Source organism: Corvus brachyrhynchos, unplaced genomic scaffold, assembly GCF_000691975.1.
Source record: "Corvus brachyrhynchos isolate BGI_N302 unplaced genomic scaffold, ASM69197v1 scaffold312, whole genome shotgun sequence".
In the NCBI taxonomy this organism is placed as follows: Eukaryota; Metazoa; Chordata; class Aves; order Passeriformes; family Corvidae; genus Corvus; species Corvus brachyrhynchos.
The window spans coordinates 1,380,022-1,399,519 of NW_008236640.1; the positions used below are offsets into that span (position 1 = coordinate 1,380,022).

General features: G+C 38.5%; 1 protein-coding gene across 9 annotated transcripts in view; it reads right to left on the reverse strand.

The window, feature by feature from the left end:
• The window catches only part of WDPCP (WD repeat containing planar cell polarity effector), a 149,785-nt gene that overhangs the window by 101,482 nt on the left and 28,805 nt on the right, over positions 1 to 19,498 (reverse strand). For 8 of the 9 annotated variants that reach the window (XR_001859527.1, XM_017726740.1, XM_017726745.1 and 5 more), the window contains 2 exons: positions 1,974 to 2,058; positions 246 to 290 (listed from right to left, as the gene is read on the reverse strand). Coding sequence is in view for 8 of the 9 variants with exons in the window: in XM_017726740.1 (XP_017582229.1) it covers positions 246 to 290; positions 1,974 to 2,034 (106 nt within the window). In the remaining variant the exon portion in view is untranslated. The remainder of the gene's footprint in view (positions 1 to 245; positions 291 to 1,973; positions 2,059 to 19,498) is intronic. The other variant, XM_017726744.1, reaches the window with a different exon arrangement.

Below are 19,498 nucleotides of genomic sequence, written 5' to 3' on the forward strand. Positions count from 1 at the left end.
GGTTTTTTTGTTGGGAATTTTTTTCCCTTCTTTTTTTTTTTTTTTTTTCTTCTGTGGTTTAAAAAGTTTTAAAATATTCCTATGTAAGCTGGGGTAGAAAAACTGTGTTTCTTTACCCCATAGAAATACAGAGGCATATACTAGCAAGAAATTTGAAGCTGCATTTTTAAGAGCAAGCAGTTGGTGTCAAAAATTGAACATCTTGAAGTTTTGTTTAGTTTCAGTTATGGTTATTTATATTTTACCTGGTTCTTTCTTGTCATAGTACTGGTGGATCCCAATGTCTTCATCTGTACAATTAAATGTAAATACATTAAATTATGGATGTGACACTAGAAACAGAATGCAACTTAGAAAGCAAAGTTCAGCACCTCAATTTTTGCCAGCTAAAGCAGTGTTAGGTGTTAAAACACAAGCACAGTATACAGCCTGAATACCACCAGGACTTTCAAGAACCAGCAGACAAGGCATGAAGAAGGATGTGACAAGCCCTTACATTTATTTGGAGCTGTGATTTCCTTTAAATACACTTTGATTCCCTTCCAGCTGCACACATGCAAAAGTATTTTTACCACCTCCCTAATTAGCGTATTTTGTGTTCTTTCAGAAGGAAAGGTAAGGATCATGGTGAAAAGTGTATCTTGGAATAACTTAAAATGTTTTCTGATGCCTGACACAGCTGAGCTAAAGACAACAGGTTGGGGTATTTTTTAAGATTCAAGAACTCATAAAGCTGCTCTCTCAAAGGATTCAATATTCCTAATCTACAGGTATTATTGTCTACTTGGTTCCTGTGGCAAAGAAATTTGGATGTTTCAGCTGCATAAGGACTGCAACTCCACCAGTCAGTTCCTGATGTGGCTGACATGTAAAGACTTAGGGGTGCCTTGGCAAGCTCCATTGGGTAGGTCCAAGTATAGCATTATGTTGCATCATTTAAAAATAATTAGTCACTGCATCCATGTCCTCCTAAAGTCAGACAGGAATATTCCATGGGGAGAAATTCCTTACAGGGAAAAAAAATGTGGGAAGGTACTGAAATGGCAGGCAGGTTTTAAACCAGGACATCATCCTCCCTTCTGCCTCCGAATTTTTGAATGAGGTGCCTAGGCAATGAATAAATGGAAGCAAGAAAGTCAAAAGTGGAAAATAGGCACAGTACTCCACAGCAGAGCTTTAATTACAATAAATCACAACTGTGTTTTTACTTAAACCATCAGATTTTTCTGTGAAATAGAGCTTTTGATGTTTTGATGCTATTGTTGACATAGAACAGTTCTCACACAAAGACGGAATGTCAAGGCACACTGAGTCAATATTTGAATAATAACATTCAGCTGAATATCAATTGATCATTCAAAATAATATTTCAACAAAATTATTGTATGGTACAATTGACATGATGTGTCATAAATAATATTTTGATGCGGTCCACTTATAAACCACTGGGGTTTTTTTAGAACTATATTTTAGGAATAGCAAGGCAAGATGAATGAAGGTAATTTATACATGGCTAGTAATTAGTCACATGTCTTTTGGAACAATCAATTAATAAGACAAATATATCCTTGTAAGTATGAGATTTCAAGTAATCATGTAAAATACCCAGAGCATGCAGTATTCTTTTATTTTCACATTGAGTACAAATCACAATGCCTCTGCAGTTCACTTGACTGTGGACCATTGACCCAAACTGGTCATTAAACTGAAGCCCACAGCAAAGCAGGCCACAGCTTCCTGAGAAGGGAAATACATCCAGTCAAATATAATCTTAACATCTTTTATTTGAAACAATGCTCCAGTTCTATGACAAGAAAAGCAAAGAAGCTGACCGAATTCGAACACTGTATTGCTGCTAATTTTCTTTCTCCTAAGTATAAAAACCACTTCATTTGAGTATTCAGAATTTTATATTAGTTTAATATCCATCAATAAGCTTCGATGTTTTGTTTTAGTAACAGGTAACAGCTCACCTCTAATATGCAAGTTGGTCTTCAAAGACCACAGAAACATCTCCGTCAGGCAGAAGGACATCTGGTGACATATGGAGCCTTAGCACTAGCAAAAGAAGGAAAGAAGCTGCATGAGCCAATTTCTTACCCTCTATCACCAGTGAAACTGCAAATATTTTGGAATCTAAGTGCTAGAAGAACCTAGCACCAATGATATTTTGTTATATGTAAGCTGTAGTTTTTAATCGCAATTAAAATGAATAATGCATGGGAAAAAATAGGCTAAGTAATGTAATATGAATATATACACATCATACACAGAGAGAAATCAACATTTCTTTAAATGTACAACTGCTCTCACTATAAAGCAAATAACTTTGTGCTTGATGCTTCTAATATACACATTATCATCATTTTTACTGTATGGTTATTACCCTGACATATGCAAAACTGAATCCACTACTTAAATATCTGGTTTAGATATGAGAATTTGACTTTCAGGCCAAATTTTTTAAACTCTGTACATTGGGAAGTGTCGATATAGTCAAGAAACAGTTTTGAACACAATATTTGCAGGCATTAGTTATAGTATCAAAACAAATTATGCCTTTCTAAATAAAAAAAAACCCAAACCACTTAGAATACATCAATTAGAACTGACAAAACGACAGATGTGAAGCATATAGAATATGAGTTGAAGTATCATGCACATTATTATTAAATGCTTGCTAAGTTTTTTTGAACAATCCATCTGACTATTCCCGATGGAGGACATGTTGTGTTTCAAAGGAGCATTGAGAGTCTTCCTAGACACAGTAACCAGCAGACTGTCCTGAGTGATTTCCAGCAGTCATAAATGGGCCACCAGAACAATTACTTCCACTTTTTCTGTTAAACCTGAGGATCCACTGAAAGCTGGACTGGGCAGGGGTGTTCACACAATGCAGCAACCTTTAGAACCACTGTTAGTATGGTACTATATTTAAACTTTTTTTTTTTTAAGGTAGAATCTTCATTTGGTTCCCATGAGTGCCCCTTAGAAAATGAATCAATTTAGATAATGATTGCAGAATTTCTATCACATAGAGGATGAGACCTTTATGTCAAGAGTGCTGTGATGAAAAATATGTGCACGAATCTCGGGCAGCACCAAGGAAGCTGGGAGACCTTGAGGTATTATCACTCAAGCTAACGTGTGTGTTTGAAGAACTGCCTAATCCACTGAAATAGCACCAAGTGGAAATAGCATTTTCTTTCCACTGATCCTCAAATGTACAAAAAGTCTTGCTGACTTAGTAAATCCCATAGTTCTATCAAAAAAACCCACAAAAACAAAATAGCAGAAACAAACAAAAAAGCTCACAACACAGAACACACACCTAGTAAATGGAATATACCTTCATCTTAGGTGAGAATGAGGTCTGGAAAAAAATGCAGGATTAGTAGCATGGTGGTCTGTTGAACAAGAGAATAATTTTTGGTACAAATATAGATGAGGGCAGCCCCTCTTTTTACATGTAGACTAAAGTAAAAGGAGATTGTACGTTGTAATTTTATCTGTTTTCTCATTTTGTACTTACTTACTTTAGCAAGAGAAACAAAACTTGCATTTCCCAGGGCCCATAGATACTAGATTAGAATCTCTCACTAACAGGAAGTTATCAAGTTGAGTGAGCTTCTCAAAATCCTATCATGGCTTGACTAAAACAAAACCCACACACCTTCGAAGGGCAGATTATCTGGTCAGCAGGAGAGAAGGTACATCTGCCCTGAAGCAAGGTGAGGTGGGGTGACCCTGGCTGGACACCAGGTGCCCACCAAAACTGCTCTTCTTCCCTGCTCAGTGGGACAGGAGACAGAAAACAGAATTAAAGGCTGCAAGGTGAGATAAGGACAGGGAGAGATCACTGACTGTCTACCATCATGGGCAAAACAGACTTGACTCAGGGAAATCAGCTTAATTTAATACCAAACAGGATAATGATAAATAAAATAAAATTTTAAGAACACCTTCTACCCACCCTTCCCTTCTTCCTGGGCTCAACTTTACTCCTGATTTCTCTACCTTCTCTCCTCTGGTGGTACACAGGAATGGGGAATGCGGGCTGCAGTCAGTTCATCACACTTTATCTCTGCCACTCCCTCCTCAGGGGAGGACTCCTCACACTCCTCCCCTGCTCCAGAGTGGGTGCCTTCCATGGGGTGCAGTCCGTCAAGAACAGGCTGCTCCAGGATGGGTCTCCCATGGGATCACAACTCCTGCCAGCAAACCCGCTTCAGTGTGCGCTCCTCCCAGCGCAGGGCCACAGGTCCTGCCAGGAGCCTGCTCCAGCACGGACTTTCCGTGGGACCACAGCCTCCTTAAGGCTGTCTGCTCCAGCATGGGGTCCTCCATGGGCTGCAGGTGGATCTCTGCTCCCCTGTTGACCCTCATGGCTGCAGGGGCACAGCTGCCTCACCATGCAGGGAGAGCTCTGCTCTGGCACTTGGAGCACCTCCCCACCCTCCTTCTTCACTGGCCTTGGTCTCTGCAGGACTGACTCCTATATTCTCACTCCACTCTGCCTGGAATTTGCTCTTGCACTGTGACTTTTTCCTCTTCTTAAACACGTTATCCCAGAGGTGCTACCACTGTTGCTGATGGGCTTGGCCTTGACCAGCAGTGGATCCCTCTTGGAGTTGGCTGGCACTGGCTCTGTTGGACATGGGGGAAGTTTCCAGCAGCTTCTCACAGAAGCCACCCCTACAGCCCCTCTTCCCCTCACTACCAAAATCTTGCTGCACAAACCCAAAACACAAGGTAAGACTAGAAGACTTTGGCATGACAGATAATCTATCATAAAATCCCCAAACTATTCCAAAGCTCTTGTATATATGCTCCATGGACACTTTTAGTTGTGTCCTCCTCCTATTGAATATAAAGCCATCCCATAATGCTTTAATGCTACTGAGTGCCTTCCCAACAGAAAGTCAGAAAGGACTTTCAAGTCCTTTTTTTCACTGTCAGACACACAGAGGGAACTTGCCAAAAAAGCAGAAGCAAGTTTTCACATGGGCACTAAATACTCAGTGTTCAAGATGCATACTTTTAAGAAATTAGTCCTCAAAAATGTGAAAAAAAGAAATGTTGTAAGAAAGTGTTAAAAACCCAGACTTCTAAAGAACAGCCTGTCAGTTCCACACTGAATAACCAAGAGGAAGCAAAATTCTCCATGTACCGAAAAAGGCAGAAGAGATTAATCAATTACCAGAATCTTGGAGAGTTCAGATTTTTTCTTCTCCCTTTCCTTGGACTCTGAGCACTCACTAACCAGCTAATTATTGGAATGCTTGTTACTGTTGTGCCAGTGAGAATGGACAACTGCCCGAAAATACTTATCCAGTCTAACAAACTCTAATCTGAAATACCTTCTGATTAGTTATATTCTACAGGGGGAAAAAAAAAGAGAGAAAATTTGCTTTTGTAACACAATATGGCATTGTCAAGTCTGAATACTTTGTTCAGAGGAATTATTCTTTCTTGTTCCTTTTGAAGGAATACATGCCAACTTTCAGAGTTGTGCAACTACATCTACCATTTCCCACATCATTATATTCCAGCACAATGGGAATGAAGATGATGACGACAAAGTGATCTTTTTGTATTTGAAAAGTGCCTCTCAGAATTTACAATATTCCTTTTACTCCATGAGCTGGGCCCTGCTATTGCAAAGAAGGTAGGTGTGAAAACATACAAAAATTCCTCCCATTGAGCTTTAAGGATTCTATCCCTCCCTCTTTAAAATTGATTAGAATTTGGGAAAAAGGGGTTGAAATAACTCCCCTGTTAAGGTAAAACTGGAATTCAGTTTAACAGCTGGTTCTTGCTCTGGTTCACACAACATTTACTGTCTGCTTTCACAATGTCACCACAAACAACAGGGATATTTTAGTGGTTGCAAAAGCTTACTGACAAATGGAGATGTTTGGCAATGGTCAGCCTGTGCCAGTATCTGTGTGAGGATTGTTTTGTTTAAAAAAATCTTCAGTTTGGTAACCACTCATCCAGAAAATAACTGCCCGGCCACTTTATAACATCAACAAATGCTGAAATTGATATCAGGAGTCCTCTCCGACACCTCCAATACAGGTTCTCTTGTGACAAATAATTAGAAACTATGCACTGTCTGAGTGATCCAGGTGCTGGTGCTGATTTCTTCTCTTTCCATAGTCATCTGGGAGAGTGGGGTACTTGTGAAAGGCAGTGCTCAGCTCCCAAGGTGAGTGCATCCCAAAAACACCTCTGAAAACATACTAGGAGTAACCTAGAGCTAGAGAACAGGAGATGCTGACTATAACAGACCATCTGAACTTTGTAATTCATGTACCAGAAGCATGGCCTGGTGTGACTGTTGCAGTGGTTGAATACACTGCAGGAATGACCAAGAAGCCACAGAGCCCCAAAACAGTGGAGGTCCGCTGGTGGGCAGGCTCAGAGGTCTAAGACCACCCCCTTTTACCCTTTTTAAGTTCATGTTCTAGATGGTTCCCCTTTCCTTGATGCTCCACTGGTTCCTGAATCCCTTGTTCCACCCCTCGCCTTCCCCACTGGTCACTGTCCCATCACCCCACGTCCTCTCCACCCCCTGGCCCTGAAAGGATTGGCTCTGATGTTCTGCCCCTCCCTCGGTGCCAATCTGGATAAAACCCCAGACCCTGCAGTGTTCTGCGTTCTTTGTCCCTGGATCCCTTCAAGCGGGGACCCCAATAAACCCCTCAGAACTCCGTACAAAGGACCCCTCCCACCTCTTTGACCCCCGCGACGCTGCAGAAGCTGTCTGACTCTGTGTGTGTGTGAGTGGCTGCGAGTATCCATCAGCTATGGTGTCACAGTGTGTCCAAGCGTGTTTGCTTAGCACCCTTGGAGCAGCTCCAGCAGGACGCGATCGGGATGGACGTGACGCTCTTTCCATTCCCCTCACGTGCAGATAATGTGACAACATTATCTGAAGTGTCCCTTGAAGAGTAAACCCCACAGCTGCCAGGATACAAGGCAGCATTTGATGACCATCTGCCTACTCCATTGAAGGTGGGCCCAGAAACGTTCTCCCAAAACCTAGCATTCCAAGTGAAAGAGCAATAAACAAGGGAGATTCCCTCCAAAATATTGATGTCGTTTGGGGCACACTCCTAGGAGTGGAAGCAAGGTAAAATACAAAGCTAGTCAGGAGCAGGTCCCTCTATGCCATGGCAAAGTCACAAAACTGCTGCAATGGCATCTGTACATGTACTAGATGGGGTGCTTCAGATGAGGGGTTGAGCACAGGACAAAATGGCCAAATAAAAGAAAATACTGCAGAATCCATTTTCACTACTTACATGGCATCAGAATTTCTTGGCAAATAATACAGTACCAGGAATTATTTTATAAAAATCGTCACAGGCTGCCCTTCTGTGTTCTCCTACTCCATGGAATCACACAATCATAGAATATCCTGAGTTGGAAGAGACCCACAACGATCATTGAAGTCCAACTCCTGGCCCTGCAAGATTCTTGAACTCTGGCAGGCTGAAGAGCCTGTTCCAGTGTCCTATCACCCTCTGGATGAAAAACCTTTTCCTAATATCCAACCTAAACCTCCTCTGACTCAGTTTCAGGCCATTCCCTCAGGTCCTGTCACTGGTCACCACAGAGAAGAGATCAGCGCCTGCCCCTTGTCTTCCCCTCATGAGGATGTTGAAGACCCCACTAAGGTCTCCCCTCAGTCTCCTCCAGGCTGAACAGAACAAGTGACCTCAGTAGCTTCTCCTCCAGACCCTTCACCATCCTATTGCCCTCCTTTGGACACTCTTTAATAGGTTAATGTTTTGTTATGTTTGGCCACCCCAGGGCAGAGCAGAGTACCAGACAATTCCCTCCCTTGCCCAGCTGGCAATGCTGTGCCTGATGCCCCCCAGGACAGGGGTGGCCCTCCTGGCTGCCAGGGCACTGCTGATCCATATCCAACTTGCCATGAACCAGGACCCCCAGGTCCCTTTCCACGGCACTGCTCCCCAGCCTCTCATTCCCCAGTCTGTACATCCAGGGCTGCACCATCCCAGGTGCAGAATCCGGATTGCTTTCATGTTCCATAGGTCTAATTTTCTTCAGAGAAATGGAAAATGTAATAGCTCCAATGAATTAACAAAAATACATATTTTTAAATTTGATTTTGATTTTGGATTGATTACACGATAGCTCTACTAGCTATAGATGCCAGAGCAGATTACTCTCAATCTTAGCTCTGTCTCTCTTCCTCCACCTCGCAAATGTTAACATCCAACCTCTGGAATTGCTACAGCTCACTCACAATGGCTAATTTTTAACTCAGACATCTAATGTTCAACAAACAAGGTAAGTCATCAAGTCATCCTACAACAACTTCCCTATTTCTGTGACATAATATTTGGAGTAGAAATCACTGCCTGTTTTTTCTTCCTCTTTGTGACCAATTTCTCCTTCACCAAGGAGAGAAACTCCATGCAGCACAAGTATGATTCAAAAATGTAGTATTTGACTCTGGAAGTTAGAGTTTAGAACTCTAAACTCTCGAACTACCTGCATTAGATCAGTAGCTACTTGCTGTATGCTTTATGTTGATACAATTTCTTCATGTAAAACACATAAAATAAAATTTTAGACATACTATCTTTTACATTTTTAGCTACATCAACTTAAAATTTAGTGTAATTATTCATTTAAAAATAGACCAGTTAAACTTTTTCTCTATCATGTTCCCACAAATAAAAAATGCAAAATATTCTCCCAGTCTTACAAGGCAGGCTTCAGCCTTTTATAGTTGTATGAAGCCACAGCCTGTCTGATATATAATAAAACACATACTGAAATAAAGTTAGTAAAATCATGAGAATTTTTAAAACTTCATTTTGTAGTCTGGCACTAAGCAGAAACCATCCAGATTCTTCCTTCACAGCTACAAGTTCATACACCAAATGTCAGCAGCACAGCAATTACAGGAAAATGCTTAATTTATCCACATATATTGATAGTTTTCATCTAGTTTCTTAAGAAAATGATGCTTATGTCTGTGTGTCTGTCTAACCTTTTTCAGTTTTTAATCCATTGATCTAAATTAGCCAGAAGTAATCTGATTTATTTTCTCACAAAAGAAATTATCAAAAATATGTAATTCCTGAAAATGCTGACCCAGTCTGCAGATGTGCACAAGGAAAGACTCTTTGGACCAGAACTGAGGAACATGCAGGGATAGCTCAGGCCCTGATTGCTCTTCCATAGTTCTACACCCACTGGGGAATGCTGTTTTGTGCCCTGTTGGATGATCTAGCAAAGTTCTCATCTGCGACATGTGAACAGTCCCTTGCTCCTGTGTAGAAATTTACTAACTACAGGAGTCCAACCAGGTTGTAAGGCCTTGGCTCAAGGGCCCACTGGTAATCTGAATTTTTAGTCACACCACTTTTAAATTCCACAAATGGTTGGATATAAGGCATTGTAGAAATAGCACAGAAATAGCACACATAATTTTAGTTACGTTAAAAGTGAAATGGGTGCCAAGATGGCATTCTGATCTACCCTCCTTTCTTTGGATTTCAGGGACAGTAATTCTGTCATCTATGCAGGAAATAAGCTATTGGTACTGCATTCTTAAATGTTTCATTCATTTAATTGCAGAAGCTTGGGTTTATTTTCTGGTAAGTAGAGGTTCTAGTCTCCATCTTTCACTTTGCAGTGGCAAAGCCTGAGATGTGTGTACCATCATTGGACCCCTGCAGTTCCTCACAAACAGCACCCGGGTTGGAGTCTCATTTCCAGTGGGACTGTGGTTAAGCACAACAGTGAATGCTGGTCTGTCACTCCTGATCAGATCAAAAACCATGACTACACCAAGCAAAAGCCTGACCTGATCAAATTTGAATCAAACGGGCTATTAATCCATTCTGTAATGGCAACTGCAAGCTGGCTTTGGTAGTCCCCACTCTTACACTGCGCTGGCTCCCTGATACCTCTGCTCCCACTGCACCTTCCCCGGCACAAGCAGGCTTGGGCTTATCTTCCTTTTCCTCCCTTTCTCTCAGAGGCTTGTTGAGCTCTAACCCCTCACCTGCAGCTATTTCTTTCTGAGGCTAGGCCAGTCCCTTCTCACAATTACTGCTCCTGGCACTGAAACCCCCTGCCCAAGATCCTGGCTATCTTCAGCAGCACAGTGGGCTTCATTCTCATACTCATTTACTTCTCCTTTAAATCCCTTTTCCACTGAGAAAGGAAGTATAGATTTTGTACTATAAATGAAAATCAGATCCCCTGTCACTAAGACCAACCTCTGATTTCAAGAAGTAGAAATACAGGCATGCTTCCATAAATCTATTCAGTGCATAGTAGTTCATAGTACAACATTGGTTTAAGAATATTTTCAACAAACACAAATAAAAAGTTGATCAATTATTGTACATCTGAATCTCTAGGCAAATATTTACTGTTGCTACTTTTTTTCTCTTCAGACTCTGATGACTCAATATTTTTGCCAAACACATGAATGAAGCAAATTCTTTTAATTTTTCTAACTTCCCCAATCTAAATAGGAAAACTATTTTGTAGATGGGTGAATAACACACAAGAGCAGTCTGTATCTGAATACACAGTGAAACTTCTATTGTAAGAAAGGCCTAAATATGGCTTGCAGAATAACCATGGAAAGGAAATACATTATCTGATAACTCAAGAATTCTGGCATGAAAATTATACATTGCAAATTTATTCCCATATGCTGTGAAGTTGTATCATGTTCCATTAAATTATTTTTTGTGAGGTTTGTTTTACTGTTTTGTGAGCCTGAAAATAATCCTCTTTTTTGCAATGACAGTTCTATTTACTGAGTTTTCATACTTTAATATATTTACATATTTAACTATAAAATATATGTAGAGCTCCTTAAAGAACATTAAGATTATTTGGCACAAAGTAAGAACACTGAAAATCTGTAAATGTTGTAAAAAATGTTCTGTAAAACAGAACAAACATTTTATCTCCAGCTGATATCAATTATTTCTTGCACAATTAATTGGGAAAAAAAGGCACACAGGCCATTATTCAGAACGGGAATTGTTGGCTTAGACAGCTGTCCAGTTCGTCCTCTGAGCTCTGAACTAAAAACTCTGTCTACTAGATAGAGGGTGCTGAAGTTCAAGAACACGTGCAAAAATTCTACAGAAAATCTATATGGGGTAACTTGTTGCCACCAAATTGATTGTTCATGTGTCAAAACTGAGGCTCGGTTTTTGCTGAGTTATCACTCAAGTAGAAGATGACAGGAGCAGAAACTGAATTCTCCTGCCACACTGCCGTGGCTCCTGCGTTCAGAAACACACTTCCAATACACTTTATTGGTTCGCTCTTTCGAAAGACAGCTATTGATTAACTGAACAGATAATGAGATTAACAACGGTGAAGCAGAATTAATTTGAGGGAGGTAATGCCATTTGTCAAGAAGACACTTGAGTTTATGTATCAGCCACACCTCTGACAACCTTAATGAAGCTAAGAAGCGTTCTCCAATTGATACTGCAGGCAAGTATTACAATCTGTAAGAACTCTCAGACAGAGTGGGTGTGAAAAGTTAAGAAGGTCACAGAAAATAGATATAATTGACCTGGGTTTTTACTTCACAGAGTGAAAAGTTCATATACACATTTTGATAAAGACCCTGAAGGCCTTTATATAAACCAGATAATAGATAAGTGATCCAAACTACAGATATCCAGTGCTGACACATGACATAAGGCAATTACAGAAGTAGTGAATGTCAAGCTGTTTTACGACAATCTTTTAGATAGTGATTGCTGTTGTAAATAACCCAATTTTTCAATACTAAAGGTCAGGAGGTCATAAAATTTTGTAACAGTTATTTCTTATCATCAGCCAAAGGAGAAGAAAACAAAAATATCTTTTTTTTTTAAGCTAAGCAGAAAGAAGGTGGAAGGGCCTGCAAATAATCCAAGCACAGGAAAAGTCCTTGCTCCACTGCCCTAACACTGTTGCAATTCCTGTTTGCAAGGAAGTTTATACTGGCAGGTATTTAAACTTAGAACACTAGCTCTCATTGAAAATTAATGATATAAATATGTGGGTTTACAGCAGTGCTGCAGACAGCAGATCTAAATTGTTTCTGTCCATTTATGCCACTATGCATTGGCATCTTAGTTCATCAGCTGCCTTGCAGCGTGGGCTGCTATGAAATAAACAGTGATCAGAACAACATTAAGTCCAAAGCAATGGGTTAAACCACAGTTCGGGCTGAATTTTAACTATATTTGCACCTAAACAAATAAAATTCTTCTATATTTTTATGCAGTATTTCAGATTTAGCTATCACACAGCTAACCAGATCTGTACAGATGTCAGTTACAGAGCAGGACTTGAAAATACAGCATGAACAACTATTTAGTTTTCCATTTCTGTGCTGTACGAATTTCTTGCTGAACTGTACAGCTCTGGCCCTTATTCATATTCACTGAGTATGTGTTTAAAGAATTGTCTAAAGAACATCGGTAAACACATTGATTTAATTTATAAATCTTGTAAATTTGCAAGCTGCCTTTAAAAAACAGAAATGTATTTCTGAGTATATTGTGAGTTGAATAAATTTACTAGAACAAATGGATTATTTTTAGATCTACAACATCTTTAAATGTTGGTTTTTGCATTCCTTTTTAGAATGTTTTTATATTTAAATAATTTCCAGTAGCTATTTTATGTTGACCTATTTTGTTTAGATGCAGACAATAAATTAGGCAAGCAATAAATTAAGCTTTACTAATATTTGAAAATCACCTTTGAATAGCCTTTTGCAAGGCTCATTGAGATTCTTGTTTGTGAGCATTTATTTTTAAATGTTTTTTTTCTCCTATACTTGAATTCTAGTTAATCCAGTGAGACTTGTATCTTGGTTTCTTCAATGTAATATTAAAAGAACGACAATGCCTGTGTGTCAGACTTCCTTTTAAGAAAGATTTGATTGCAAACACAAACAAAAAGCTTTTCTTCTTTTGTACTCTTATGATCTTCAAACAAGTTTCTATGAAAAAGACTAGTATTCTTTCAATTTTAAGCCATACTCACCTTTGCAGTTAGAAAAAAAAAGAAAATTTCATGTTACAATAATTAATTCCTGATTGTAATGTTACAGTATAGTTTATGTTGTGTTCTAATTATGCAGATATGCAATAGGGAAAATAACTTTGAAGAAAAAAATGCATTTGTTTAAGCATTTTCATAATTACAATGAAACTGTTGAGCAGTGGGGTTGTATATAAACTAAAATACACAGATTTTAATATTGAACTATAAACTATTCTACCTCCCTTGAGAGAACCACGATGGTAAAATAATCAGTCTATAAGTACAGTTAGTTTCAGAAAACTACCTCATTAAAAATGCAAACAAGATAGGTCCAAAATGGTCAAAAGCTCAGATCAGTTTCATTCTACCTCTTATGGGAGCAGAGTAAGACCAGCTGTCAGTAAGATCCCTGCAGTTGCCTTTGCTCAGTATTTAAAACAGTTTTGGTCTCAAAGCTGTCCTACAATGTAATGACAATAGATTTACTAACTTCCAGCACCATTCCTATAAATCTGAGTATCTATAGTAAAGAGAAATCGAGTTTTAGGATCTGCAAGAGATCACACAGATAACGGATAGCATCCACACTTTTAAGGAAAACTTTCCTTTTGGTAGTAGTACTATCACCATTGGATAAATACTGTTAGGTGCCACTTTATGATTAGCTTCATCTGCCTGAAAAAGCAGAACACTACAGTAACTTTACTTGGTATACTAGATATTGATACTGATGGAGAGGCAATTTCAACCACCAGCCCCAGCTTCATGTATGCAAGAGCTCTAACTTCTGGTTGGTATGAACCAGTAGCCCATCTTAGCTTCTGTAAAATAATGTCGTGGTGGAAGTTGTAGGTATTATATATTAAATGAAAATTGAAATGTAAAATGGATTTTTAGGCAACTCTTAATACTTCAGAAACAACCAGCTGGCTGGCAGCATCTTCCCAACATATAGTCAAATTATGGAGAGAAATGTGAATAGGGTTCCCCCTATCTTTTCAGGTAATACTGGTGATGTGTTCTCTGGCTTCAGGCCTATTGTCTTACTGGTCCAGCTGTATATTGAGGGTGTTTTTCTAGTGGACAGATTTGAAGGAGACAAGATACACAGAAATAGAATATGTGTCTCCTTACTATCTTTAGTCACAACTTAGAATATCCAGTATATTTGTTCATCTATCCTTTCTTTTCATTACAATGCTTATTTTCTCTACTCCCATCATTAACTCATGGATTGATGGTACTTATTGGAAAAAAAAGTCATATGAAGCAGCTCTTGTTAATACGAGAAATATTTACTGAAGGAATCAATCCTGTTAAAATGATAAGGCATAATAACAGAAGGTGTAATTAACTTACTAAACTGTAAGATTAGACAGACTCCCTGTTTTCAATCATTGCTTCCTGGTTCTGATTTTAAAATACTAGTTGTGAACTCAACCAGTGATTTACAACAGCTACTCAAATATGCTACCAGCAGAAAAATCCATGTAGCTCACTTTCAAAGTTTGTAACTTAAAATTGGATCCTGTTATCATTCAGCTCAGAAGAAAAACTACTACTGGGTTGAATGGTCCAAGCTCCTTGTGAGAGGAGCCTGTACACCAATATTTTGTTCCAAGGTATGATACTGTTCTGATTTGCACAAGGATAGTGCCAAACACATCAGATCAGGGCTGAAGTTTGCTGGGCAAACATTATAAACTGTTGCATTACAGATTTCCTTAGTATTTTCTTATATTGTTTTCATAGGTCTCATCTAAAAATGTTTTTGAAAATCTATGAACAACTACCTTTAAAATGACACATGACATAAACTTCAATGACCAATACCTTTAAAGCACTCACATGCTTCCAGTTACCTGTGTATTCATTCAGAAGGTCCAAATTTTAAATAGAAAGAACAGGATATCCAGTAATTCCCAGTATCCAACTGTTCAGTCCATGCTAAAGAAAGATGTTTTACTTTTGCCTAGGTTCCACTCTCAAATTGAAAAAAAATTTACTTGAGTCACAACTAGACAGTGCAGACACTAAAGCAAAAATGTGCACCCTTTAACAGATAAAGGAAACATAAATGAGTATCAAATAATCTCTTGGAAGAATTAGAATTAAATTAGTTATACAACAATGCATGTCAGCTTGACAAAGCACACCCATTGATGCTGAAATTCACATTACTTAAATATATATGCAAATACTAAATTCCCAAGTTGTTAGTGAATATGACATCAGGGAGATTCACCCATTTTAATTCTATGTGTTTTTGCAATGTAAACATTGCCTTTTGAGAAGAAAGGTCCTCACAATCTCAGAAAAGGTATCATGTGCTGTACATGTAGAACTGGAGACTGCAGTACCAGCAGCCCTTTGTATAAATATGCTACTATGAGCATATCAGCATATACTGGCGCAATAAGGATGTGGACACTTACACCTGAACGGACATTTGGCTACCCTTTTTAAGGTTTAGGAGGCTACATGGCTCCTTACGAAGCTCCTGAGGAAGGCTTTGATTCCTTTCCTTTCCAAGCTCTGTGCCAGTTCCTCCAGCTGTCAACCAACATTTTAGTCGAGAAGGTCTTTGGAAGTTTGGGCAGCTTTCAAAAGCAGCTGGATATCAGAAATCCTTACCTTGAATCTGAAAATTAGTGCAAAGATGTATCAGCTTCTCTGGGAGGAGTATTTTCAGAATCACCATCTCCACGGGCTGGCTTTAACAAAGACTTGCAGGTGGCAGGTTTCTTTGCTGAGTGCTCGTGACCATTCCTGGGCATAGAACTGAGATGTACTGCTTTGTGCTATGTTCCACTTTTGAATTTTAATGGCTTTTATTCAATCAGTCTTAGGAACTGATTCCATAACAGCAGAATTTTCTCTTAGAAATCTTTTTATTTCCATTCTCCTTCACTCACCTTGCACCAATGTCCTGGGTCAGAAGCGCAGGCTTTAAATTTGTATTCCTAGGACAAATGGCTATAAATCCTGTTCCCTACTCTGCTGCCTGCACTTTCTTACAGCAGAGACAGAGCATTTTTAAGTTTGCTACTGAATGAGGAATCATGATGATTTTAGAGAAAAAGCCCCAGCTGTATTGTACTGAGAGTTTTATTTTTAAATCTTTACTAGCAATGGCAGAAATTTGCAAACTGCATCTATTTTACTATTCTTGCTGCAAATATATCCAGTGGAGTTATAATGAACGAATCTATTTCTAAACAAGGCAGTAATAATGTGGCAAATGCTATAAAGTACAGATGCTCATCTCTGTCATTAATTAGGTAAGAGACCAGCCCATTTTTCACTTGCATGGGGTCCGTGTGTATTTTCTTTTAACGGTAACAATTATGAAATGTTACAATTTTGCTGTTTTGAATAATTCCACCTTCTCTCAATCGCCTTTAGTTATCTGCATCTTAATCCTCTGAATTCCAAGAATAGTTTTTCAGGAAGAAATGCAAATTAAAGAAGAAAATGGGTAATTCTAGGAAACATAAAATGATTCCTTGTTAAATCTACAAACACTTAAAGTTAAGTAAATTGGGTTTCAAGGAAAGAGAGCTCCTTGGTGCAGAAGCACCCTCTAATGGCTGGCTCCTGACTGCTCTGAATAACAACTGGAAGAGCAATTTAACAACTCCCCTAAAAAGCAAGGGAAACTGGTAAGATTAAAAAAAAAAAAAAAAGATAAATGTGAATATGTGTATGCACACACACATATTCACATTTCACATACATTCTGTGTTGCATATCCTTAACACAGAAAAAGAGCATCATGAATCTTTTTTTCATTGGAGCCTGTATTTCCTTTTAAAACAATGTTGTCCATTTAGTAGATGAAATAGCTTTTTATGTTTTCCCATGTTCCAACCATTCTTCAAAATTTAAACAGAAACTAAATTTCCCCTCTTATCTCAATTAACTTTTACAAAAGAAAACTAGTCCAAAAAGGCTTTAAGAAAAATGTTATACTAGGTCTAAATCTTGCACTAATTTATGCTAGAAGGAACATAGAAGTCACTGGGTTCAATCCTCTGCTCAACTTGGCCAGCTCTGAAGTTGTATCCCAACAGTAAAATACAATGTAAGAAAATAAAAAATCGTTTTAGTGCTAAAGCTGTACTAGAAATTTAAACCATTTCTGCTGTCTAAAAATATGCCTTAATAGGTATTTTCCCCCTTTTATCCTATGGCTTTGCAGGGGTTTTTTAAATGAAAATATCCAAAATTTGCTCATATAACTGCATTATTTTAGCTCCACACTAGAATGAGTACTTAGCATACAGCCCCTTATTATTAACTGTTAAGTGTAATATCTCAGTGCTCTTACAAAGCCAGTGGCAGATAGAGCAGTTAATAACATGAGAGTAATGAGACTAACCGACCAACTTGCTTCTCAACATCACTTTTCAAATCTCTTTGGGCTAAATTTTCAGTGTGGGGAATTAGCCATAGAAATCCCATTAACATTAATGAATGTTCCATGGTTAACTCCCCATGCTCTATGCTGAAGATTTACCCCTATATCTCTAAAATAAATATGTGCAGATGCCAAAATTCTTTTTATAGAGCCTGAAGAAATTAAGGACTCTATTCTCAAATAATTGACTTATGCACATGTATCTTTTCCCCCCATGGATCATCTTCTACATATCAGGATGCATTATTCTCATTGAACAGATTATCCAAAGTGCATGTTTACTGCATAAAAGCTGAGTTTAGTTAATTGCATATTTTCCAAAAATAATATATAGATTGAATTGGATTTTTCTCATCATTAAACAAACACTGGTTGAACAGTATTCACTGTCACTGAGAACAGCATGTATTTATACTTATATTTCTGAAGATATACAGGAAAGGATACTATTAATATATATATACTAAATATACAGGCTATTAAGGAAAGCCAATAGTCTGAAAGAATTGGAAATTATCCTATATCCCTACCAAAAAGCCAAAATACAACTGGGCCAACAGAAGTCTCTGCAAGTAGTGACTGAGGCACTGTGCAAAGATGGTGGAGGATGTTTGTTACCTTAACTATGAAAATATAAAGGTGGGAAGGCCTTCTGGGACCAAAACCAGCAGCTGCCCTCTGTTTTTGAAAAGCAGGGGTGGGGGACATATTGCTGTCATTTTTTCTACTCCCATTTGCAAGAATATACCCTTACTATTTTTAAAATATTAATTTAGAAGTTTACTTTCCCAGTTGAGCTCATCATTTCAAGATCCACGACAGCTTAAGAAAAAAAAAGAACCAAAACAAGTGCTTCAAATCATATTCACTTGCTAAAATTTGGAATAAATCTTCAGTAACACTCTTTTCATACGTAAAGATCTACCTTACCTTCCTTAAAATGACATTTCTTGGAGATCAGACTGGAACACATCAGGTATAATACCCAATTTTATGCATCTGCCCTGGAAACAGTGTGTTGGTGTTGCCACTATAATTTCAAAGAGGACAGTCTACTTCCTCCCTGTATACAGAACCAAAAAATCATTTGCATGGAGCCCGTACAAATTGTTTTATCTGAAAATAATATACCAGCTAAATGAAGATAGAGGAAACCTCCTGAAATTATCCAGTGAAACCATATTTGAGAAAACTCACTCAGAAAAAAATACAATTCTTCTGGTTATACCTGGAGCTGAAGATGGCACATTTAGATAGAAATTCTTTTAGCTTATGAGCAGACTCTTGAAATCATTTCTAGATCAAAGATTAAATGTATAGTCCTCCTAAGAATATCAAACTATGTGACCATAAACCAATCCTCTTTCAACAGCAACACATTTAGACAGATTCTCCCTTTCCATTGAAAGGTCTTTCATACAAGTCTTTCATAGCCAAGATAAAAAAGGGAATTTTCCTGGTAGCATTCTTCACAAAAATGCTTTCAGCTCGAACTGGGAAATCTGGAATGAGGTAAGGTCAGACTGGTGGGGGTGGGGAGGAGAATTAGTCATGTAAACAGGTTTTATATTGCATTTATTACAAACTCCCCTTATTTTCAGTTGCTTCTTTGGAAATTAGCACAACCATGACTGGATTAATTCTCTGTGGGTTTCCCTCTGTACTATTATTGAGCAGTCATGGGAAAACTCAGCCAAATGAGTATGGCTCTAGTGAAGCCATACATCTATGAGGAAGGGCAATCACCAGAACACAGGGTTTGTCTAAAAAAAGACATTCAAACAGATAGGGCACTTAAGCTGACCTCCCTGAAGTGATGTCCTCATACTTTAATTGAGCTAAATTTTTGATGTTTTATGTCACTGTAAATGAAAAGAAATAATTTTATAGAGCATGTTTGTTAGTTTTCTGGTTTTACAGGCACATTCCTACCTACTCTTCAGGCAGCCTGTCACTCACTGCACTGCTTCACATCTGAGCAGGTCTTGTATCCATACCTGTGCACCCTCC